Source organism: Passer montanus, unplaced genomic scaffold (genome assembly GCF_014805655.1).
Source record: "Passer montanus isolate IOZ18808 unplaced genomic scaffold, ASM1480565v1 scaffold43, whole genome shotgun sequence".
NCBI classification, from domain to species: domain Eukaryota; kingdom Metazoa; phylum Chordata; class Aves; order Passeriformes; family Passeridae; genus Passer; species Passer montanus.
In genome coordinates, this window is record NW_024369151.1 from 6,899,179 (window position 1) to 6,924,830 (window position 25,652).

The 25,652-nt window shown below is 39.9% G+C and overlaps 1 protein-coding gene across 3 annotated transcripts in view; it reads right to left on the reverse strand.

The window, feature by feature from the left end:
• The window catches only part of MED27 (mediator complex subunit 27), an 83,875-nt gene that overhangs the window by 37,929 nt on the left and 20,294 nt on the right, over positions 1 to 25,652 (reverse strand). For all 3 annotated transcript variants that reach the window (XM_039720146.1, XM_039720145.1, XM_039720144.1), the window contains exon 3: positions 12,803 to 12,933. In XM_039720146.1, coding sequence (XP_039576080.1) covers positions 12,803 to 12,933 — 131 coding nt within the window. The remainder of the gene's footprint in view (positions 1 to 12,802; positions 12,934 to 25,652) is intronic.

Here is a 25,652-nt window from a genome sequence, read left to right on the forward strand (position 1 = left end):
CAGAGGAACGCTGAAGTCAAGCACGAGGGCCAGAGCTATTAGGGCTGTTTCAATCATTAGGAAACCATTATCTCCAATTCATGCTGCTACCAGGATACAGGTTCACCCAGTAACATGACAGCAAATTATATGATTAATTAGCTCCCACATAGCTACTGTGAGTCAACCAGTTGAAACTGATGCCCTACAGAAGCAGATAAAATATCAGCCATTGGTAGCTACTGGCTGTGCAATCTTCCTGCAGTTACACTCCCAAACATCAGTGAATTTGCAGATGTTTTAAAGGAGCTCCCCAGCCATGCCCATTTTGTATTCACTACTCAGTGTACAGATGTGCATTTCTGTATTTGATTTTTCTTTCACCATTTAATTATTTTCACTTTTTTGCCTAATTGCATTCATCAAGTTTCCTGCAGATTCAAAACATGAACTACACTGGCATTTGTCTAATGGAACCCGTTCTTAAGAGCACTTCACAGGCATTTTTAAAAAGGAGACAAAATATTTGCCTCCTTTGGCAATCTGGCAAAAGACACAATGAGACAAACACTGCACAACAACTCTGAAAAGGATGATGGGAAAGCTGGAAGAGAATGCTTAACTGAGAACAAAACAAATGGAATTGCATCCACCACTGAGAAGTTCCCTGCTCTGACTGGTGTCCTGCACCCCATCCCACCAGCTGAGTCAAGTGGTGAGAAGTCAGCAACAGCAAAATAAAAACAAACATGGGAAACAAAACAAATCTTTTATTTTATTCTTTTCAAGGGTTTAAAAAAAACCCCAAAGGACATGTGAGAACAAACATTACCCAGTATTTCAGCAGTTAGTGCTCCCTGACACATGGAGAGGCTCTGCTCACTCAGAGCTGAACTCTCCTCAGTACATCCTCTCCTTCACACTCAGGAGACAGGAATGAACTATTTATTTAGGATCTGAAAACACCACGAGTCAACAGTGGAGAGACCTTATGTGAGAGAAAACAATTTCATCCTTGAAACTCTCCAAAACAAACCAGAGGAGGTTAAGAGATAAGGAAATATTTGAAACAACCTGAAAATCTAAGGACCATCCAATAACCAGGTTCTCTGTGTACCTTCCTCCCACCAGAATTTTCAGGTATCTTGAGAATTTCAGCAGAATGTATTTGAAAGACTTGCAAAATGCAGACCTTTAAGATACAGTATTTATTTACTGACACTTTAACAAAGCAATTCATGCAAAAGCAAACTGTTCACTGGAATTAAGAGTTCTTTGATGGAGGGTGATGCCTAAGGCACCAAAAATTAACTGGCTTTAATACATACCAGCACAGAAAGAGATGATTCAATCATGGCACTGATGAGAGATGCAAAAGAGCAGGACAGAAAGAAGGATATTACAACACTCAGGCTTCAATATCAGAATCTTTATCCCTATTGATGACTTAATAAAAAACTGAGGGAAGGCAGCAATTGTGGAACAACAAAAAGAAATTAGCAGCAGCAGATAATATTTTAGTTGTACTAGCAAAAATTATAATTGATTTTCTGTCTGTGATGTTAAAGTTGCTATCTTTGCTCTGAAAATAAATTTTAATTTTAAAAGCACAATCACATGTTAAAATAGTTCTACCTGGCATTTTCTGTCCACAAGCTCATTTTACAAGAAGGATTCAAGGGCCACCATTGCTCTGTCATGTCAAGAAATCCATTTCACTTCCCTAGGAATACCTAAGATTAGAAAGCATTAAATTTGCTTATCATCTGCTATGCTGTAAAATCAGCTTGTTGAAGAAGGAACCTTTTGTTTAAATGAAGAGCAACTTTCAAACTAGAAAAGATCATGGAAGCATCAACATAGAAACTGTTTTTAAGCCAAATTTCAGATTTAAAATAAAACATGCAACTATTATTTTAAATGCCAAGCCCTCCTCCTTGTAGCACTCCTTTCAATTAACTCAGCTTTTCACTGTGGGATTTTTAAGCAGGCTACTACAATCCACATTATTACTTAAAGTAATTTCTTAAAAAAATCTGTTTTCTCCTTCCATCAGCCGCTGCCCTCAAACTGTCCTTCTCAAGGGTTCACAAGAAGTGGGCTCAGCTCTTTTCAAGACCTGTCTACATGGCACACACAAATCTGTCATGAGCAAAGGCATCATCTTTGCTGAGCAACTGTCAAAACGCAAAAGCCAAAATGAAAGAAGGTTCTGCATGTAAAATAGGGAAGTAGAAAAGCCTGGGTTTGGCTTCAGGGGAGCTCAGCTTTACAGGGCTATTTTGGACACAGATATTACATTCTGACTTAAAACACATCAAAACCACGGAGTATTTTTTTGCCACTCCTAGAGCACATTTGATTTTAATACCAAACACTGAATACCACAATCAGCAAAAGAGTTCAACAATTTGAGGCCACAGAAGTTTAGGCAGCTTGACACAGACTGACAGGCTCCAGCCAGGCTTGTGTGGAATTATTTCATGTGCTGGCACTTTGCCTTCCATCACTGAAATGAGTACCTAAAGGCAAGAACACAAAGGATACAGGATAATACATCACCACTCATTTATCACAAATGCTGGCAGTGGATACTGAGAGCTTCCTATCAGGCCCTGCAAGCAGGAATTATCTGGTCATTCCTTCATTCCTCACCATGTGTCATTCCCAGACTGTGGATTTTAAAAAATATTTCCTGGTCTTGAACAAGCAAAAATAAAAGGTAAAAGTCCAGACTCTCCCCCTGGATGAAGGCATCTCCTTTGTGGTTAATGCCTTCTTGCTCCATTCACTCCCAGCATTCCTGCACAGCTTCCAGATGATAAAATTCTCACCATTCCCATGGGGAAACTGAGGCACAGAACAACTCAAGAAAACAGTAATCTGCTCTGCAAGAACTTGTTTAGGAGTCTCTGTATTGTGAAGTGCTTTCAAACACACATGGCACAGAATGAAAAGGCTGAACACTATTCCACAATCACATTTTGTGAGGGATGGAGTCAAAGCATTACAGGCAACAGAGGAACATAATGATCCTACACAGAATGCAATCTTTATTTCATTTCATTCCAGGTAAGCTCAGCAAACGTTAAATAAGTGATTCACTACCACCAACTCTGTGCCAAACTCTTACTTTCTTTCCCAAAACTGAGTTTCAAAGAACAATCCTGAGCAACACTAAAGCACAAATTTAATTTCAATGCAAAACCTGCTGCATGGAGGTGCTTTTGGTTGCTAAAATTAGAGGGCTTACTACAGGATTCCCCTGGCCATGACTCACAGACAATAAAGACAGTGTGCAGCCACAGAAAAAAGGCAACCCAAGTCTCCAATGTTAACAAGGTCTTCCCTCTGCAGTTTTTCTCTGTGTTACCCATGCAAAGGTAAGAATCAGATAATAATAATAATAATGAGGTGAATGTATATCAACGAGCAATGTGCATCACACTATTAATACACTTATTTTCCCAGTAACATACACATACTGCTGAGTGACATCAGTGAAATTGAAAGGATGGTGTTACTCCTGTATAGGTAAAACCTACACAGCACAGAGAAATGCCTTCCAAAATTAACCCATCAAGAATGGAAATAACAGTAAAGCAGCATCTATAAAGAGATGAAAACTGAGTCAACTTCACCCAGTGAAACTTATAATGGTTCCATTTTATTTATTTTTTCCCACTGTGTGTTGGGAGAGTGGGACTAGAAAATAAGTGCACCAAAATACTTCAAATCATTTTAAGTGAAGATTATATTTAGAGGAGAAAACCATGAAGTCATCAGCTGGAATTTGCCACCTCAAGCTTTTTTCATTTAACCTATCCACAGGATTCCTTGTAAACACATGAATACCCAGAGAATGCCCTACAGTGAAATTAAAAAGTAATAACATTTATTTTTAACAGCAGGTAAAGAAAGCAGAGCAAAGCAGTTCTTTTCTGTAGTTAGAAAGGACAGCCAGGCATCCTCTCAGACCCTGCATGTCAGGAGCAGGGCCAGAGCCTGGCACCACCACGGTCCCAGGGATGGGAAGAGCCCCCTGAGCTCCCAGGACACCTCCATGGTGCAGTTCATCACTTGGGAAAACCTTCCCCTTTGTAGAGTTACTGCTGAATCTACTTTAATTGTCTTTATTTCCAGGTAAAATTTGCATTTTTGAAGTTTTTTTTACTGTGATACACACCTAGAGCTTCCTTCTCCTCAAGGGTCCCATTTGAAAGCACTTTTATCCCCCTGCCAGTGCAGCTGTTTAGTTTTCCTCTCAGACACACAAAGGTTATTTTGTAGAGATGCAGAAATAAAGTTATTAATTAATGCATTCACAATGGCCTTATACCACCCTACACAATACAATTATACAATAAAGCTCATCTGGCTAAGCCACCAAAATATAAAGACCTTTTCATTCCACCTTATTCCAGCTCTGCTCCTCCTCTCTGACAAGGGAATATACAACCAATGCAGATGGAAACACTTGCTGTCATAATTTTTGAATTTGGCAAGAGGCAGTTTTAATTTATTCTTTTCAGACTGACTGTCTGCTGCAGTAAAGCAGCATAGAATTCCCAACCCCCCAATAGCAAAGCTCAAAAAAAAAAAAGGAAATGGGGGGGTTTAAAGCAATCTTATTATAAAATCACAGCTTTAGCAAAAGCTTTGATATCATTATTAGGTTCATACAAATTTCCTCTCTTATCTAGTTTGTTCTTCATTGTCTTAATTAGTTCAACCACACGTAGTTTGTGTTCTTTTTAACTTTTTTTGACACAGAAACAAGCAGTTAAACTAGTATTTGCAATCTTTAATTACACATTAAAATCTTCATCCTTGACTTTCTTTTTTACTGAAAGTACAGGGATTCCCTACAGTGCAATATTAATGTTCTGCTCTAAATGCTGCAAGGGCATCTTCTAATGGTAGGGACTGTGGAACAACTTTTAATTAATTGCCACCTTTTAATGGCACGGTTCTCACACAAACATTACCTTTAAGGCAAACATACATCAAAGAGTCAGAAATTTGCTCTTTTACAACAGAGCTGAGGTCCCCAGTAATTTTAAACTCGCTAAGGGTCTTCTGCTCTGGATCTGTGCATGGTTTGGAAACAGCAGATCAACACAGCTACACGGCCCAGAGTCTCCAGAAAGATTCATCTTTTTCACTTCCCAAACACACTGCTCCAGTTAATCTTCCCCAAAGTGGATGGGAATGATTTCAAATCGCTCTGCTCGGTGACACAGGGCTCCACATCACACAACAATCCTGTACTGGGGATTATTCGTGGAATTTGACAACAAAATATCAACAGCACCAGCCCCAGGTGCTTTTTGGCTCGTGGCTCCATGACAGGCACATGCACAGAGCTCATCACATCAGTCCACAGTGGCTCACAACACACTTGCAGAGAAAGCTCTATACACAATAAATTGTGAAATCTTAATTGCATGCAGTCTTTCCACAGTACTTGGTTGTAAGAGCTGCTGAAAAGTAAATAAATAGATTTTTTCTCCATGTTAAAACAGACTGTGAAGTTTTATCTCCTAAGCAATGTTTGCTGCCCAGAGCAGCTGTGGCTGCCCCTGGACCCCTGGCAGTGCCCAAGGCCAGGCTGGACAGGGCTTGGAGCAGCCTGGGACAGTGCAAGGTGTCCCTGCCCATGGCAGGGGGTGGAATGGGATCAGCTTTAAGGTCCCTTCCCACTCAAACCATTCTGTCATTCTTTAATGCATATTTCAGTAATTTATTACAGATAAAGCAACATCCAAGATCCTTTTGTATTGTATGGATAGAAATTATTCTGCAGTTAATGAATATCATAAGGAACATTTAGTTTCAGTCAAAGTATTTCCTTTGGACAATCTATGTTGATCAATGCCTGCTGGTTTTTTGTAATTACTTTGTAAGAAAATATGCAGCTGTATAGTACTTAATGGAATTAAATTAAATTCAGCATATAACTGCAGCCAAAAAAAAAAAAAGCACTGATTTGGCATAACAAAACAAAGAAGATTACTGCAGAAACCCCTGCTGTCAGATATATCAACATATTAGAAGATTAAATCAAGATTAGAATGTTTAAAAGAATTGTGTTTCTAAAGATGCACAGAGCAGCAAAGCTCATGTTCTGTATCTTTGGCATCTACACAGGTTACAAAGCATCTGTCAAGTCCCAAAGTTAACATGATACATAACCCAAGTGAACAGCACTGAAAACATACCAAACAATTTAAGAACACCTATTTTAAAATTTACCTGTTGCACTGAAATAAAATTTTAAGTGCATTACCCCTTCTCTCTTTTCTGGAGCAGAAAGCTTTGGCTACAAGCTGTGAGATGACCACTGTTATATCCCTGGTATGTTACTGGATTTGATCTCACTGGAATTGCCTCATTAAGCCCTTCATGAATTAAAACTGTACTGTGGAGGTTTTTCTTTCCAGCTGCATCATCCTGAGTGCTCAACAGTAAATGAGTGCTCAATGAAACAGATTGCCATTACATTTAACAGCAGACCCTTTCCCCCTCACCACATTTAAACAAAACACACCCAAAGCAACAGGACAAAACAACACCCAGTCACAGAGCTCTGGAACAATACATTTGTCCCTGCTGCTGACATGGGCAACTGGGAAGGAAAAATATCTGCCTTTAAAAGCTCAGAATCATCTCTCATCCAATTGACAAGGACTGGGTAACTCACTTGTGTCACACCTGAAATCCAGACAGGACAAACACCCACTCAAGGGCTGTTCTCTGGGAAAACTCAGCTCAAGACAGGTTAGTGATGTGTCATCACCCTGGAACTGTCCCTGATCATTTGTTACACAGATGGGTTCACTCAAGGGAGATGCTTCCCCAGCTTTGGGATCCCAAAACCTGGCTCTACAAACCCTGAAATCAGTGTGGCAGTCAGGGGTAAATGGCAATAAACTGCAACTCCCACTGGAACAGCTTCACAGAAGAGCTCTGCAACAGGAGTTCAACAATTTACTCAAAATAAAAAGAAAACAGCACAGTGATGTGATCCAGACCGTGCACAAGACATCAAATACTAAAATTAATGTTCGATTGGCATGGTACATGGCTGCAAAGTAATTAAACTTATTCTTGTAAATATTATTGTCTTACAATATAAAGAACTAATTTTTAATCTTTTTTTCCTTTCATATAAAAGGGGATTAATTTATGGAGCAAAAGGGTCACATGTTTCAGCAACATGTTCTTTTACAGCTCCTGTTGCACTGTCTGGCTAAAATCAAGCTAAAGAATTCTGTGAGAAACTTAAACATGAACAGGGATATGAAATGAGCTCCCAGTCTTGAAAGTTATTGGAAACTGATCTCTTCCTTATTAATACAATTCCCCATCATGTACAAAAAGATATCTCCATGTTCCAGAATGCAAACAGAGTTTTAATCTTTAATTATATTCTCAACCTCAGCTCTTCTGGAGAGAAGTACAGATGTGGGTCTGAGGATTATTGCTTTATTACATTATCATCTCCGTGGTATTTAATGAATATTGATACTTAATGCAGCTTTGCCAGTACAGGCAAAGAAGAATTTCAGAACTGCACAAAACTTCTGATGACTTTTCTCAAAACAGAAAATACAGCCACACACTTCACTCTTCTACTCCTGAACACTTCAGGAAGAGGCCCAAAGCTTGGAGTCCTGACACTGAATTACTGCAATAACAACACTGGCTGTTAAAAAACCCCACCCCTACTCCAGGTGTCACACTGAACTCTATCAGATTCACCACAGAATTTGGGTTGGAAAGAACTAAACACAGCATAACTTAAGTTATCTTATAAATTACAAAACTTACAAACATTTATTGGCTTAAGCATGTCCTGCCATTACCTTTAGAAAAACCTGCCTCTTTCTTACATACATCCCTGAAATTAAGAAGCAATTAGATGATGCTGTTTATAAAACAAAATGCTGAAAAAATGCTTTCCTCCAAAAAACTCTTGGCAAAGGGTTCAGGATTTTTCCTTAATGCAAAAATGATAAATTATACAAGTTAAGTTCCAGAGAATTTATTCTGGCACATCTGATAACTGGGTGTATAGTTTTTTATATATATATATCTATATTAAAAAAGCTGTTAAAACCAGCAACTATTTAATTTAATAATAAATCCTTCCTTAAAAGTCAATTTGAGAATCCTGAAGAAAGCTCTTGACCAAAGCCAATGGAATCTGACAGTACTAATTATATGACAGAACCATGGAACAGGTAAGACATTAATGCTGTGACAGAACAACACTCTAAGTATGCTGGTATTAAATTAAGCTCCAATAAACACAGAGTTTGGGATATCTGTACAGCTCTGTTCCAAATCCAGATGCACAAATACCTGCTGAGCCAGGAAATTAACTTTTTATTGAATCCACTCGCTATGCAGCATCTTTAGCTAATGCAGTTCCAAAGGATGCAGAAAATATGGACTTCTTTTGAATATATAATTTTCTTTTGAATATATCCTTCTCCTCTAGAAGAGTTATCCAGATGAATCCTGAGGGGTAGAGAGCAGATCAGAGACCTCCTCCATCTCACCCAGAAAAAGTAGAAACAAAGTGGCCATCCAGAGTCTCTATCCTTGTTATCTCCTAAAAGAAAAGTTATCTCCACAGATTTTTTTTGCTCATTCATCTAGAACAGTATCATGGGCAGCACTGTCTTTTCCTTTATTAAAAAAAAAAAAAGTAATTTTGCTGGTGTGCTCCTAGCAATAGAGTACAAATTTACAGAGATTTTTACTCAATCTATTACAGTATTTTCACTGTCAAGTCAGGGCATACATCAGACCACAAGAGATTTACAAGACAAGTTGAAGAGCCTTAAAACAAAGAAACTGGACTTTCTTTTATTCAAACCTCTGTTCATTGAGCCTGAAGTTGTCAAAAAGAACAAGACTTCCACTTGTTTATTGTTTATAGTGTGCTTATTTCTTCAAAACCACTAAGTGACAACAAATGACCCTAAAAGGCACCATAAAGGGCAAGAGTCTCAGTACCTTCTGCGGTGATCAAGTTCTTGTTCTGGCAATTTTCTTCCAGACAGAGAAGACAGACAATCAATCTGGGAGCACTGACAAAGCCCCACACAACACAGCTATCAAAATCACAGGGTTTCCAACTGAGACCCCTAAAAATTCCCATTAAAACTGACTGACTCTTGTGTGTGCCACTGAACTCCACTGCAAGAATACAGACAGCATCCTGGGCTTCCTCTTTTCCTCCTGCCCCAGCTCACAGTGGCTCCCTGCTGTTGTTGTCCAGCTGGACAGTGACACACCAGCAGGGTGGTCCAGGAGCAGGAATTCCCCTGTGGACACCCTGCTCTCAGCACTCCCTGAAAGAATTCTCCTGCCTCAGGGTCTCAAGAGACAACTTCCTAAATGCAAATTTGCTTTTGACATGTGGTGCCAAGGAAAATAACACCAGATTAATTAACTGCACCAATTACTGCATTTCAAGAGGAAAAGAAAAGCCACGCCATGGTTTCCTATTGTCTTTATTTATTGATTCCCAAGCAGGAGCACCATGGTTTTCAGCAGGGCTGCACACAGACACTTCCCCAGGCACTGAGAGGAGCTGACAGCTCTCAGCACTTCAGCAAACACTGCCTTGAGATTCCTTAACAGAAGGAAGGAAGCAGCAGCCAGATGAGAGGCATGTGAGGGAACGCATCCATTAGCACGTACAGGAGATGTCTTGTTAATAGAAGACAGAAGGAGGGACAAAGCAGGCAGAGCAAGCAGCCAGCAGTTAGTCATTTTCTCACACAGATCATTTGGCTGGGAATGAGACACACATCAATCCAATCTTCCTTTCTGCGCTTTCAGAGCCAGGGAAAACCAATACTGAAAAGCAAAACCCAACGCCAAAAGGCCTCTCTTCAAAACCGCTCAGCACCCTTACAACTCCTCAAATAAACAGGGAGAAAATGCAGATTTTCCTCACAGCAGTTGCATAGGACAGAGAACTTCCATTTTCAAAACCATCTTTTGGATTCAAAATTGCTGCTGTTTCAGATATTTACTAGTGAAGAACTAGAGGCTCTCACCTCCAAACCACAGCACATCAGAAGACAGCCTAATATTGGGGAGGAAAAAGTGTGGTACCTGCCAAGAATCACTTTTGCCATCACTAAAACCCTTTCTCCAGCTCCTTCTGCGAGCATAAAATAGGAAGAGATGGCTGAGCTTCCAATACAGGCTTGGGTTTGCTTTGTTTGGTTGGTTTCTTTAAAAATAAAAAGGCATTTTGGAGGGGAAAGAAGAAAAGCAGAGCAGGGATAGAGACTGAAGGCTCAAGTGAACAGAGAATTGAACAAAACTTGATTTTTCTGCTGTATCACTCCCTTTATGAGATGAAACACCATTTGGGATTTTTTAGTTTGTGGACTACAACCCAAGTCTCACCCCAGCAGCACAGATCAAAGACCTGGATGAAGAAGAAAATTGCTCAGCTTGCACCACTGCCATGGAGAATGTGAAGTGCAAAAGCAAAAGTTACTCATGCAGTTTCTTCAAGGACCATAAATAAACACATAGTAACCTGCCCTCTAATAATACCTGTAACTCAAATACAGACATGTTTACTATTAAACTAGCCATGTGCAAAATCTGCATAAGAATAAATTGGTTTTAGGAGATTCTTTGCCCAAATCATCACCTCTGCTACCTCCTGAGCAAGTGTTTCCTGCATTCCTTTGCTGGCAGAATGGATTTACTGCAGTGTTGATATTCACTCCAAGCTGCTCTCCTGAAGTGACATTTTGGCATACAGCTGGTTCCAACTACTTCTGTTTAAGAAAAGCTCAAGATAATATAGCTGCTCTGAACAATTTAATAAACACTTGACTCATTGTTACTCAGCCCAATGACTTGTCACTGAACTTAATTTTAATAGCATACATCAAAGCAAAAATAGACCAAGAAATAGTTATCCCTTTCTTGATGAATTAATAAAGCTTAAAAAAAAAAAATCCTTGAATTGCCATGGGAATATTAGGATGCAGGATGTCCTTTCAAGGAGATCTGTAGTTTTGCATCTGGATGTTTTCTTCTTTTGTATTTTATAAGGCAAGAAGGGAAAAAAAACCCCACTGCATGATTCATCACTATTTGCATGAAACTACAGCAAAATCAAGATATTAAAATCCATTTGTCACACCTTTTTTTTTTCTTTTTTTTCCCCTAAATACTTTTCATAAGCCTATTTCAATAAGTCTTTTCATAATCTGCTTCTGTCCTGTGCTGGAAACAAGATACTGAGCCCAACAGGTATTTGATTTGCCTTAATATCACTATTATTCTCTTAAGACACACTGAGATAGCAAAGAAGAACAAATATGGAAAGGTCAAAGAGGAGCCAGAGAGGAGGCAACCAGTGACAGATAAAGGGCCAGCTCAGCAGAATCACATTTTCCCTGTGAATAATGCTGGAAGTGGTAATAAGATACTGAAACATAATTCAACTACTGCTTAAAGTTTAGCTACCACACTAAAATTTCAGTCTATTTGCAGATCCTAGGTAAATGCACCACTGAAGGAAAATCATCTACAGATAACAAGACATATAATACTTATGAATATGCATATTATGTATCTCACATTAAGACTTATACAGCTGCAGCTGTTAAGGAACAGATTTTTCTATGCAAAAGTACAAGTTAGCTCTTTATACATATTTCTAGTAACTAGAAATGCCGCGATTAAGAAATAAAACAAAAAAACACCAAAATACTTTAAGACCTCTGAAAAAACTGTGTTAACTGATATATCAGTACTCCAGTTTATAGCCTTCCTGGAGAAGGAAGTCCATTTGAAGCTGCAGACACCCCAACAAAGAAGGAAACCTAAGCAGCCAGTTTGTCACAAAATACCCCTGTTCCATCCCACATAAAACAACATCTGGGTTTCAAACCACTGCTGGAGCCCCCTTCAAACCACTCTCCTTTGTCTGATATATTGGTGAAACAATAGAGCATTTTATGGATTCTTGAATTACCAGCACTTTAAAGTTAATATACAAGGGAAAAGCTCTATTGACTCTGATTTTTTTTCACATTTCCTTTAAGAAAAAACCCTCTACATGTTGACCTGTGAAATCTGGTGACAACAGGGACTTTTATTATTACAGCTACAAGGTCTTTGGTAGCACAGTGTTTATACATCAGTGACTCTTGCTTTGTGAAGAAAAGCAGGCAATTTCCACAAACTACAAGGATGCTCAGCACAATGAACAATTGCTTAGCACTTCATTTTCTACATAATAATCATTTTCTTACATGGAACTAAATATATTTCAGGTGGTTTATTAATTTATAAGCTTTGTTGTGCACATCTCTGTGTTTCTGGCATCGCTACACAGAGGCTGCTCAAAGTGTTGATACTCTCTGTCCTCAAACAGTTTCTAAGTGTCCTCATAATTGCTTGTCACCTGTAAAAGAGGTTTAGATCTGATGCAAAATTAACATATGGTGAACAGATGGACTCAGAACAGACGTTTGCCGAGAAAGTACTCACACCAAAGACTTTTTGGCTTCAGTCTTTCAGGACCTTCAGAAAAGTCCTGCTTGAAGCTCCAAATCATAACAATCAGGTGAGCATCATTCCTCAATGACAAGCTCGTGTTGCAAAAAGTTTTTTAATGACCTGCTACAAAGAGAACGTGTACGGAACAAAACCGCAAGCACGAGGTCGCTTATTACAATGACTAAAAATTAAACCAAAAAACCAATAAGTTAATAAGAAATATTTCACCCCCCAGCATGGAAACTCTTCCAAATATTCCATTACTTACTGAGGAGGCAGGACAAGAGTTGTTGGCTGGGCTTTTGGTCTGCGCTTTGCAGAGACTCCCATCTGGTTGGCCGAACGTTTCAGAGACTGCTGATTCAAAAGGCCAGATGCCAGCCCAGCATGGTACTGCAACTGGATAAGAAAAAAACATATATATATTAAAATACACACCACTGCAGTACTCTGTCTGTGTCAGAGCTCTGCTACCTGTGGCACCTGATTCAGATTACAGCCAGTCAGGAAGTTAGTGTGTGGTATTTCAGATAGATTGCTCCGTGGAAGACAATAGGGACATGGAAAAAGTCTCTGTGGAATGGGTATGAGGAGCAAGTTATGCATCAGGGCAAGTAAGATGGTGAATCAAGGACTTCCTCTCAACTCTCTCTTGAAACTTGGGTTTGCTTTTAAACATTGAAAGTGTTTGTCCTCTCTAGGGACTAAACATTCTCACTTCAGGAAGAAGATAAGAGGAAGACAGATGCAACCCTTTCACAATATAAACCAGCTTTTTAGAAATAACATTCGTTTTTTTCTTCATAAACATAAAACCACAAAACATTTGCAAAGGAGTTTCTATCACTGTAAAGAAAAATCTTGCTTTTAAAATACCTGCTTGTACATCTCCATAGCACTGCAGAACAATTCACATTCAGTAGCTTTCTCCTCGAAACTTCTCTTTTCCTTGCCAATAAAAGACAAATTTTTGAAGGACACAACATGAATCGGCAGGATTTTGAGTGCACTCCCACAGCTCTCAGATTTAAGAAGAACTACAGGGCTCTGCCTGTCCTGCAACCACCTCCAAGTGCAACAAGTTCTCCTCTGAACACTTTCAATTACATTCTGAGTTCACCATTTTTGAACTGGAAGGGGGAGAAAGATTCATTGTCAGACAAATGCGATTTTCTGCATCATTCCAGCACCTGGATCTATGTGTTCATTACATTGTCTGAAGATTTGTTCTGAAAAAGATGAATTGTTTCACAGTTAACCCCTCTAACCCCATGGTCTGCACATAAAAAATGGGTTACGGTCAGGAAAGTATGACTTTAAAATGTTCAGAAAATGAAGTGGTCTTAGACCAAGCTGTTCTGCAGGGGCTGAGTGAAAAAGAGGGAAGCAAAGCTTGGAATGATGTACTCAAAACCACCTGTGAACAGGAGGGGAGCAGTCCACGAGCCAGTTTGACTCAGATGTCACTGCTCAGCACATCCAGAAGGATTTCTAACAGGCTCCTGCTTCCCTTGGCTGCTCCTTGTGCCACGTGAGCTCAACATGAAGACACATCACATTCCTAATGGGAAGAGAGCTGTGCTCCACCAGGGAAGGGGGGGATTTTACTCCCCCAACCAATGGATTCTGCTCAAATTTGTTTTTCTCCGACAGTTTTCTGAAATGAAAAAAAATCAATGAGAGCGATGGAGGCTCCATGTTTGAAAGGCCATGTTTCAGTGTCAGGGGCTTAGTTTTCAATCTTCACTACCTCAGTGTGCAGGGAGTGCAATATGCAGGGAATTAAAGGCAAAGACAGCTCTGGCAGAAGAGCCATTGACTCCAGGAATATGCTTTTCCTTTTCCTTCCTGCATCTTTTTGTGCTGGTGACACCATCCACTGATATTCCCTGTGCAGGTATTTCAGGTAAACAACATTATTTGGACACTTGCTCAGAGATGGAGGTAATCACTGGTACTAATCAGAGATGCATTTTAAAGGTAACCTCTTAAAAACATTTCATAACCTCCCAGCTAGTGACATTTAGTGGTCAGGTATTAAAAAACCAACAAAAAAACTACTAAAGGAATAAAAAAGAAATAGATTTTAAACCAAAATTTTGTCCTTCAATGTTGACTCCCAAGTGATTAAGTTATTTTTATTAATTATAAGTATTTCTTTCTAATCTACCTTTGCTCTTAGGAATGCAGGTCCAATTGTCAAAACCTGTAAGGGCCATTAAATATTTACCAAACCATCTTTATAATGGGAGAAAAGGTCAAAGTTAATAAAACTGACAGGCAGCTTCTGTCCAGCTTGATTTATACATTATTAAAGCATCACACACTGTACTGCGCAGAGTGCTCTCCTTTTTGGGGACAGGGGGTGTTCACTGAAGGGACCAGGAAATTGTTTCTTAATCATTTTTCTGAGGAGCAGAAGCAAGAATGAAAATAGTGCAGGTATCAGAACTATGGCCAGGAGATTCATGGTCTGATGGATAATACAGGTGCCATTCAGTTCCCTGTTCTTAAAAAACCAACACCTTTGCCAGCATCAACCATGAGAGAAATGTCAGCTAAAAACACACCAACACCCCACCCAACTTTTGCTTACTAACAAGAGAATGCCATTTCCAAACACATTCTCTCCACTTTAGGGAAAAGTGCTGAAATGCTCTGTCAGAGGATGTTGTGGGTGCTAAAAGGCTCCTGCAGGGAGGCTCAGATGAGCTCAAGGGACACAAATCCTTTTTGGGGTTAATGAGCACACAGAAACCACATGGAGCTCAAGGAATCCTGAATCCAGGGAATGCTGGTGGCTGCAAGAAGATTGGGGAGAAGGCTGTGGGCACAGGGGGTGACAGAGCCTGCAGAGCTGTTGTGTTCCAGCACCTCTGGGGGGTCTGAGACCCCACGGCCAAAAATCACAGAATCGCTGAGGGTCAAACCTGCCCTGCCCAGGGCATTCCCAACAACATTCCCAACAACCTCCCCGTTTCTGCACCTGTGCCCAGCTACAGCAGCACAGGGAACACTCAGTGAAATCCAACAACCTCCCTCTGCTTCTGGCACCTGTGCCCAGCTACACCAGCACAGTGAGCACTCACTGCAATCCAACAACCTCTCCCTGCTCCTGTACCTGTGCCCAGCTACACCAGCACAGGGAACACTCACTGAAATCCAACAACCTCCCTCTGCTTCTGCCACCTGTGCCCAGCTACACCAGCACAGTGAGCACTCACTGCAATCCAACAACCCCCCTCTGCTCCTGTACCTGTGCCCAGCTACACCAGCACAGGGAACACTCACTGAAATCCAACAACCTCCCTCTGCTTCTGCCACCTGTGCCCAGCTACACCAGCACAGTGAGCACTCACTGCAATCCAACAACCTCTCCCTGCTCCTGTACCTGTGCCCAGCTACACCAGCACAGGGAACACTCACTGCAATCCAACAGCCTCCCCCTGCTCCTGCCACCTGTGCCCAGCTACACCAGCACAGTGAGCACTCAGTGCAATCCAACAACCTCCCCTGCCACCTGTGCCCAGCTACAGCAGCACAGTGAGCACTCACTGCAATCCAAGAACCTCCCCCTGCTCCTGCACTGTGCCCAGCTACACCAGCACAGTGAACACTCACTGCAATCCAACAGCCTCTCCCTGTTCCTGTACCTGTGCCCAGCTACACCAGCACAATGCTAAATACTCACTGCAGAGCACTGCTGCAGTGCTAGGCAGTTGTGGAAACCATTCCCCTATAACTGCAAAGGAATTCCCCATCACTACTGCAAATATCCATGTTTTCCAGCTTTGGGAATTCCACCTGGCTTGTGTGAGGCTAAACTTTCCCTAATGGAATACTTCTCTGCATAATATCAATAAGATCGATCCATTTTCCCCAATACATGCAGATGAAACAGAAAATCTATTTCAGAAAACCAAGAAATCAAAACCAGCAACAACAAAAATCAATTTACAACATTTAGCAGCCAGGATATACCCCAGTGCCAACATGTACAGGTTTATGATGAATCTCATGATAGCTGATATTTTTCTTAAAACTGCAGTTCCAAGTAGATGTGTGAATTCTACATTTTAAAATCAAGTGACTCTTCTTAGGAATGTAGGAAAGGTACTGAAAGTAACACTTCAATTCATACAAAAGCTTTACATGAAGCTAAATAAAAACAGAACTTAGAGTACTTTTAAATTATTTTTCAAGATTAATTATTTTTCTATGTTAACGGCCACATTGCTAGATTTTCTAGCACAAAATGCTATCACTAATATCTCACATTTTCAGTGTTTCTGAGTATAGGAAAATTATATTCCTATATTAACAGCTCTTAATGTTCCTCACTAAGTGAAAAGCATCAACAGAGAGCACTTGGGAGTCACTTTTGTCACAGCTGCAGTTGTAAGGAGGACAATTTCTTCTTCTACACAAGATGTCTTTGGCTTTCACAGGAACTATTGAAACAAAAAAAGGTGTAGTAAAGAATGACAGATCTGATTTAGCACTGAAAGCATTAATATTTTTAAAGAACTTAATCACATAATATCTTTCCCTCACTCTATTCTAATGACCCTTCTTACCAGAAAAAAGGTAACACATCTCCTATAACAATAAAAATAACCAAAAAGGACCTCTACATCCCCCAAAAAATCCTGTCTTGTGCAGATGATCTTTAAGATTTGGAGCAGACAGAAAACTTCTGCTACAACCAGAACCCTGCAGAAGAGGCCCCTTTGTTCAGCTGAGAAGCACTGACCAGATTGTGACAGGTTTCCATCTTAGCCTGTAGGGTTACTTTGCAGTGAATGTTACGAAACCACAAACACGGGCACAGTGCTCATTTAAAACTTTGAAAACTAAAGCTTCATCATTAGAATCAAGCTGGGTCTAGAGGTCTTTAGTTTACATAATTCATGGGCTGGAGATTTTGCATGTGCTGACTGCTGCCCAAACAAGTGAGTACACTGCACTTACTGACAAGGCCATTGCAAAAATTGGTTGAAAGAAGGTAAGAATCAAGGAAAAAAAAGGAAAAAACCAATCAATTGGAGCATTAGTAACTGATCACATCAGCTCACAGCTGCACATTACATTTACATTTTGCCATTAATTAAAGCTTTCTAAACACCAACACTTTAAAAAGTGAAATCACAGGAATTATTTTCTTTGTAATCACATTACCTTGTTATTTATTATTCCATTCTTATGTAAATACTTAGTGATCATATATATAAGCCGAAAAATGTTTTCTCAGATCCAGATAATGTAAAGTTTATTTCCAGTCCTCCAAGGAATGACTTTCAGAGAGGTGGCTGACAGATACTCACCCTCTGTGGCATTTTCTGAGTTCACTGCAGTTCTGGTGATGCACATTTGCCTCCCTTAGGATGCACAGTGCTCTGCCCCTCATCATTAAACAACTTCTCCCTTGCAGATGAAAAGGGATTTGTTTATTATGATAAAACTCTACTTGCTCTTTTGAAAGAGCAATGAGCACGCAAGCAGGACACTCCCACAGTTTCATCTCTGCAGACTAAAGTAGGCAAGAGAGAAATTATACTACCTTAATTGATATTTTTAAGCTTTTTTCAGATAATGAGGCCTGTTTGGAAATTCTCTTTTCTCCGAACAACGTTTGATCATTTCAGGACAGCTGAATTCTTGACTTGACCAAAACAGCATCAATAAGCCAAAAGGAGAGTCTCCAATTTCTTTACTCATTGGTTTTCCTCTTGTTGAGCTGGGTTGCAGGCTTCTCAATTAACAGAAAAACTAGACAGTATGTCTTAAATTTTATTTAATTTCATTTATTTAATTAGGACACTTTATTCTATTTTTTTAAAGCGTTTATGCCCTCCAAACACTTTTCAGTCTACAAGAATATTTAAGCAAGAGACACCTAGAGAAACAAAGGCTGCTCCCATCCCATTCTTTTTTAAATCCCTGTGGAAAAGTTATTACCCCTCTTGCCAAACACCCTGATCTGACTAAACAGTGACAATAACAAGCTCACATTTCTCTGAGTGTCCCTTCTCATGCCTGGGCTGTGAGATGCCAGGTCAATAAACTGGGATATGGAACAGGCTGGGAACATCAGCCCTGCACAGGGCTTCTCTCTTAGGCCTCTCTCCTTCCTCCCTCCCTGACCTAGGGAGTTCAAAAACAAGCTGAGACATTTTTTTTTATTTATCTATATAATGACACGATAGTAAAAATGCATTGATACACATCCCTGTTTCTTTTAATGCCTTGTCTTTGCTTCAGGTTCTTTTCCATTGTCTCTGAATTCCTATTTTTGCTGAGAGTGCTGTTTTAATTAGTGTCAGATTTCAGCCCTAAAGTGTGCTCTTCCCATACTTTTCTTTCGAAAACACAGAAGTTCTGCTGATGAATGACTGCTGATGAATGCTCCTTCACTCCAATACTGCTTGCAAGTCTTTGGCTTTTAACCATGCAGAGATAGCAAATCTCATGGCACTTTCTTCAAGGAATTGGTCAAAATTTCAGCATCTGCATCCTTGCTGCCAATAAAATGACCTGCACTGGTCAAAGACTGCAAAAGCCTCTACTCCTCCTCCACCTTTTAAAAAAATGTTCTGGAATCTATTTAATAGCTACAAAAGTGACATATTCTTGCTTTTTGGATAATGTCAATATAAAGGGACACTACACAGGCACCAGACTGGATTTTAAAGGGATCTAGTGTTTGAAATGGATAAAGAGGCAGAGTAATCATAATCTGGGGTTACGAGCTACTTTATGTACTCTTTAGAAGAATAACTGTATTTTATACTTAAAATGTTTATACCTCCAGGTATTCTGAAGGGTTTGAACATACATATTTACTGAAAGATAACCAAATGAACTGGCATTTATTTCCTTGTATATACAGCTACAATATAAACACATAACAGAATTACAAAAAGCAAAGTAGAATTATTACATTGTGTTCTGCATCTAAATGACAAAATAAACCCAGGTGCAGTAACAAACAGCAGCAGCAGGTTATTTTCAAGTAACCCTGAGCTGAAGACAGGTGATGAGTACAGAGATTGTCCAGAACAAGTAAATGGTCTCAGTGTCACTCTGTGGGGTGTATTCACAATTGTGCGTTCCTTTAATGGACTTCATTAAAGTCTAAAATCCCAAGAAGTGCACATGATCAATACCTGACAGAAAATCCTAATTCCTTTTTGACAGCAGCATTATCTTTGTATAGAACAAACAATCCGTAGCAGGGGAAAGTCATCATTAAACTTCAAGATAAGGACACAATTAGTACCTTCCCCCAGAGCTCCGTGCTCCCTTAAACAGCCACCAGAACTCTGGAGACACTGCTCTCCTGCTAAAATGAGTATTTTCTGAAGTCCTAGACTAAATCTTTGGTGTCAGGGGCTCAGGTGGCAGCTGTGTCAGTATGAAGAATGACCTGCTGCCTCTGTCACAGGGGGTGCTCAGGTGCTCAGACAAGAAATGGGAAGATAAAGCTCAAATGGCAGAATAAAGGGCTGCAATCAGGCACAGAAACACTCCCCAAACTGTCCAGCACCATGCCATGATTTGCAGCTCTTAGGTGGGCCTTTACTATAGCAAACAAAGTGCTTTACAGACAAATCAAGAAATTAATACTCGTCAATAAAATGTCTACATGGTGCAGCTCATGTAAATCCAACCAGCACAGTGCACAATGAGAAAGGGGCAGCCAAAGCAGAGATGAGGGAAATCCATTAGTGGGTAAGCAGTGGAACAGTAATAACACCACCCAGTACTTGTGCTGCTGATTTATTCTTTCCCTAACTCGTTCAATTTAATTATTTTAACTTCTGTTAAATGCCTTCCTTAGCTTTGGCGACTTGCACAATAATTAAAATGCACAATATCTTTAGACTTTAGGCAGATACCCATACTGAGTGTCTGACAACAGCCCAGCTGAGGGTTTCCCTGCCAGCACAGGGAAACCTGGCTTTCCTCAGCGTCCTGTGGCTTTCCTGAAGGGGAAATTGGAAGATCACAACTCCACAGTCCATCCCAAGGCTCTGCCAAGCTACACCAGACATCACCACTCTCTTCTGCCCAGGTGACCACCCCACTGCACCAGCACAGCAGAAGGGGCTGAAGGAATATTTAAACTGAGCTGAAATTGCCAAATTAGGAGGTAATTCCTCCTCAAATGGTTACTTTTGCTAACATCTTTCTTTACATCCAGCAGGCATCCTGAAGCAAGGCTGCAGGGGATGCTGATTTCCAGCCTGTCAGGGACAAGCAATTAAAGCTTGAAGCTGGAGAATTCTGGAACAGAATGCACGAGGCCTATTCCCCTACAAGAACATTCCCACTACAGCTGCAGGATATTCATGACCGGATTAATTTATCCATCTTTTCTAGACACTATGAAGTAAGCCACAGAAAATATTCATCCACAAATAAGAGCAAAGCTTAAATTTAAGGCCACTGTTATCACTAATTAAAGTAAGAGGTTTTAACTCTCATCCTTCCCATGTAACACCAGGGACTTTTACAGAGACAAACCCTGGAATCACCACAGGTGTCTGGAAATTCTGAAAAATCAGATTAAAAAGACAGACATCCAAAAAATAAGTAGACATTTATAAAAGTCTTAGGCAAATTACTGCTTCAGACATCAAAGAATTAAGTTATGAATGTTTTTGGGAATGCAAAAAGAATCTATCAGGTTTGATTGATAAAAGTGTAGCTTTTAACTAAGACTGAAAAAATGGAAGACTGGCAACATTCTTTTCCAGAATAATATGCTTCCTCTGCTTTTTTCCAGCATAGTGCACATAAATCAAAGAAATGTTAAAGAGGCCCATACATCACAAGTTGGCATTTCTAAACTATTTACAAAATCTGTTATAGTCAAGAGGATGGAAAACATAGAAGTGTGACCAGCAAAGTTCCTGAAAGAAAAAAGGTAGTTCTACCATCCCAGCAGGGTAAAGGTTGGAAACTCTGGATTGTAGACTTCCAAACCATTAAACCAAGACAATCCTCACAATGCAGGGTTGCAAAACAGGATGGTGTTATCAGCCCAATCTGGTGACAACTAAACCAGAGGTGTCCAGGGATGGTGACTTCACCTTCCAATGCCTGAGCAGCCTTTCTGTGAACAAATCCTTCCTCATGTCCAAGCTGAACCTCCCTGGAAAGTGCCCTAGGGAGGTTTGAAGTACAAAAGCAGGGCTGACCTCACTGCAGACAGAGAGCCCCAGGAACAGCAGGAGCTCCAGTGCTGAGCTGTGTATCCATCACATCTTCACATCCTCACATCTATGCACACAACAGATTTCGACAGATTAGGTTTTCCTCCACAACTTTTACAGATGAGAATCTCATCTCCTCTTCTGAAAGGAAAGAAGTGGATTATGGAAAGTTTATGTGTCCATCTGTTGGAGATGTCACACTCTGACTAGAGAGTGCAAAAAGCACAGAGATGTTTTACAACCAAATCCCAAACTTACAGTAGTCTGAACGAGTGAAGAGCCATATGCTTTGCAAAAAAACACCTCTTTTGCTACACATTTTTTTGCCACAGCACAAAGAGTAACAGTTCGAAAGCTGCTGTAATCTTTATTTCTGAAAATAGATCACATATTCTTACTCTCATCTGCCACACTCGGGTGAGTTACTGATAGGAAACTGGAAAAACAAGGAAATACTACTCTGGGAAATGCAAATTAAAGACACTCTGCACTGCAAGGAGATACCTGCAGCTACAGAAAAGGGGCAGCTCAAGAGAGCCCAGGCCTGGGATGATGCACAACAGAAGGTTTGGTGCAATGACACATGAAATGCTGTTACAGTTTTCTCTGTTGGAGACTTGCAGTGGGAGCATTTGAGACTAAGCTGGGGGACCTCAGAAATAACTTAAAGAGTAAAACAAATGGAATACACTTCATCCTATTTTCATGGGAGCTTATAATGATATTATAATTAACTCAATTACACCACAAGATTAATAGCCTTTAAAACGCTCCCAGTCATTCATTACAGGCCTAATTAAAACTCTCTTTTGGTGCTGAGCCAGCAAGAAATATGAAATTACTTACTAGCAACCATATAGAAGTATACAAGATATTACCTTTACTGTGGTGGTGTTTCCATGGTCACAATTCAGTGAGAAGTTTGGGGTTGGGTTGTTTGGGTTTTTGGTTTTTTTTGAATATCAAAAACAAAAAGAAAAAAGGACAAGATCTACTTTAGAGGCTCCAACACCTGCAGCAGCATATCAGCTCACTACAGCTAACCAGTTTATTTCTAGTTTTGCTGCAACAGTTAAGGGCTTCTACAATAGCAGATGCCTTTCCTCCCACACATCAATTAATTTGCAAATGCGCTCAGGTTGTAGAAATAATGAAGTGCTGAATGCTTCTCTATTGACAAGTTTTGCTGTCAGGAGGTGGATGCTGTGGGCGAGGTGTTAAAATCCTCTGCTTCTCTCTGCATGCCAAGGGAAAGACACCACACGAAACTTGGACATGAAATTTGCTCAACAGCTAACAGGGCACATCAATTACTTTATTTACTCCTCTCTCGCTGGAACCAAAAGGAAGATATCCTCTCCAAAAGCTGTTTATTGTATTTATTTAGGTATTTATAACACACCGTTTTACAGGGAGGTGGGAGGTTTTGTGCTGACCCAAGAAACGTTGTGTATTTGAGGAGAAAAGTAGTATTTTTCATGTATTTTTAGGTATGCTAAAAAAGTTACATTAAAATTAAGGTTACAAATGAAGAATTCCGTAACGAGGAAATGCTTCATAATGCCTGTGCAATCTAAATCAGTCTGCCTGTGCTAAGGATTCTGACTTTCATTATGTGCTTCTTTCCAGACCTCCAATTATAACAGTCTGCAGGATCTCATGGATGAAGAGGCAGTTACTCAGCACCGTTTTCATGCACAGAATGTTATTTGCAGGATCTCACACAATGCCCACACTTCTCCTCTCAGATGCCTTCTACCATATTTTCCTGCTTTATTCTGCTTCTTTACAAATACTGTTAAATTTACCTTCACAATTCTTATTCCACTCATGCTGGGTGTGGATCTGAGGAATCTCAGATTTTTAAGATCACTAAATGTTTTTACTACATATTTACTATATTTGTAGTAGTGTTTCCATAGATAATGACTGCAGTCAGGTGCTGAGCAAGTCTTTGAAGCAGCCAGAGGAGGCTTTCAGCCAGGTCATGGCAACGTTGGAATTTCTATCCCCACTTCTATCACTCGAAATAAAGGATTAGTCTGAAGCAGTTAATTGTAACTTTCTGTCTGGACCAGCCACTAATTGGAAACAAAGCACATCCTGCCAGATATTCTCTACAATCAAGTTAAAAAAATTAAAAGTTACTGAACTTTCAGACAGATCCCAGACTATTCCTCTCCAATTCTTCCCATGCTTAATTACCACAGGTGTTTAAAACATCCACCTCAGCAGCAGTCCAAATTTGTTAAACTTTTATTTTCAATTACTAATTTTTTTTTGTTTGTTTGCTATAATGAAGATTCCTCTTACCCACTTTCCCCCCAGTAGATGTTGGTAAAAAGCCGGTGACCCCACCATTATCTTTTCTTTCATGAGTGGAATAAATTGAATTGTTTGATCATACAGTAGGTGCACAGGAACCCAAATGCTTCTGGCTCAGTTCTCACACCTCTCAACTAGAAAATCCCATATTAATGAGCACTAGACAAATGGTAACTAGGTAGTTTTACAATTAAAATGATGCTTAAAACCATTTTCAAGTGTTAATAACTGAAAATGTTATTAGTAAAGGTACTAACAGGTAAGGAAATTTGCTGTTAAAAATAGATGATTTTCTGCTTTTTAAAATATGCAATTTTCAGGCTGACCTTGTTCCTTTTAAATTTTTATAGCATCTTCAGTTCCAATTTGAGATTTTCATATGGGGTAGGCAAACCTTCTTATGTTCTGTATTAAATGCAAGACACCTCCTTGGCATGATGTGCAATATTAATAATATAACAGTACCAATTTCAGGAGCAGCACTGTAGCATCAACACATGCATACCTACATGAATCAAAATTTAACCATGTACATCATGGAAATCTTTAATATATCACAAGAAAAAAGCAGTTCTAAGACAGCTCAAAGACAATTTGAGATTTCCTCTTTTGCCACACAAACACATGACCTTGTCATGCCTCACAAGGTAACACCGAGGTAGCTGATGCAAGAAAACATATGCTTCTTTTTACTGGGCTCAAAATAGGAACAGAGGGGAAGGAGAATCATACTCAGGGCCAAACCCAGGTTTCAGAAGACCAGACTTGCAGCTGTCACTGTACTGAGCAAAAAATGTCCCCACCCACACGAGCCCTACAGGATTCCTAACACTGACTGCCACTACAGAATCGGGAAAATACTTTCTGGAAATTACAAACATTAGGGATTCATTACTTAGCCAGGAATTTGCACTGGTGTTATCACTGGGTTTTAAGACTTGGCGACTGAGCCATTTTTATGTTGCTGTGGGACACAGTTAAAGCTACAGGAAAATAGAAATTATTATTTTTCATGGATTTCAAAGGAGACTGACATATATTTGATTTTCCATGCACTGGCTGTCTTGCAGGCACTCTTCAACAATCCAATTACTACTTAAATGTTGGCCATCTAGCCCACAGACATTTCAGATCCTCATTTAAACCTGGACATACCTTATTTCTGTATCTTGATAATCACTATGAAAATCCTACCAGATCAAAGCCCAGCAGTTTATCAGTACCTCAGTTCAAGGCACCAAGTAAACAGACATTTCTCTCACTGTTTTGTGGACTTCATTACTAATGAAGTAAAAATTGCAGACATCAATCTATTGCTTCAGATGGCCATCATCAGAAAAATAAACAGGAATGTGGCTGCTCACAGTGGCTCATCTGGCACATTCACTGGAAAGTAAATTAAAAGCACTAATGACCAGAGCACAACAAGCGAGGGAATAACATTGGATTTGAATAGAAAATGCTTTTACAATGCTTCATTCAACCAAGGCTGAGTTTTCTCCCTCAGTCTTAAGATAAACAACTATCAGTGATTGTTTTAATTACTTCACCCATCTCTGCTCAAGGCCATGCTGC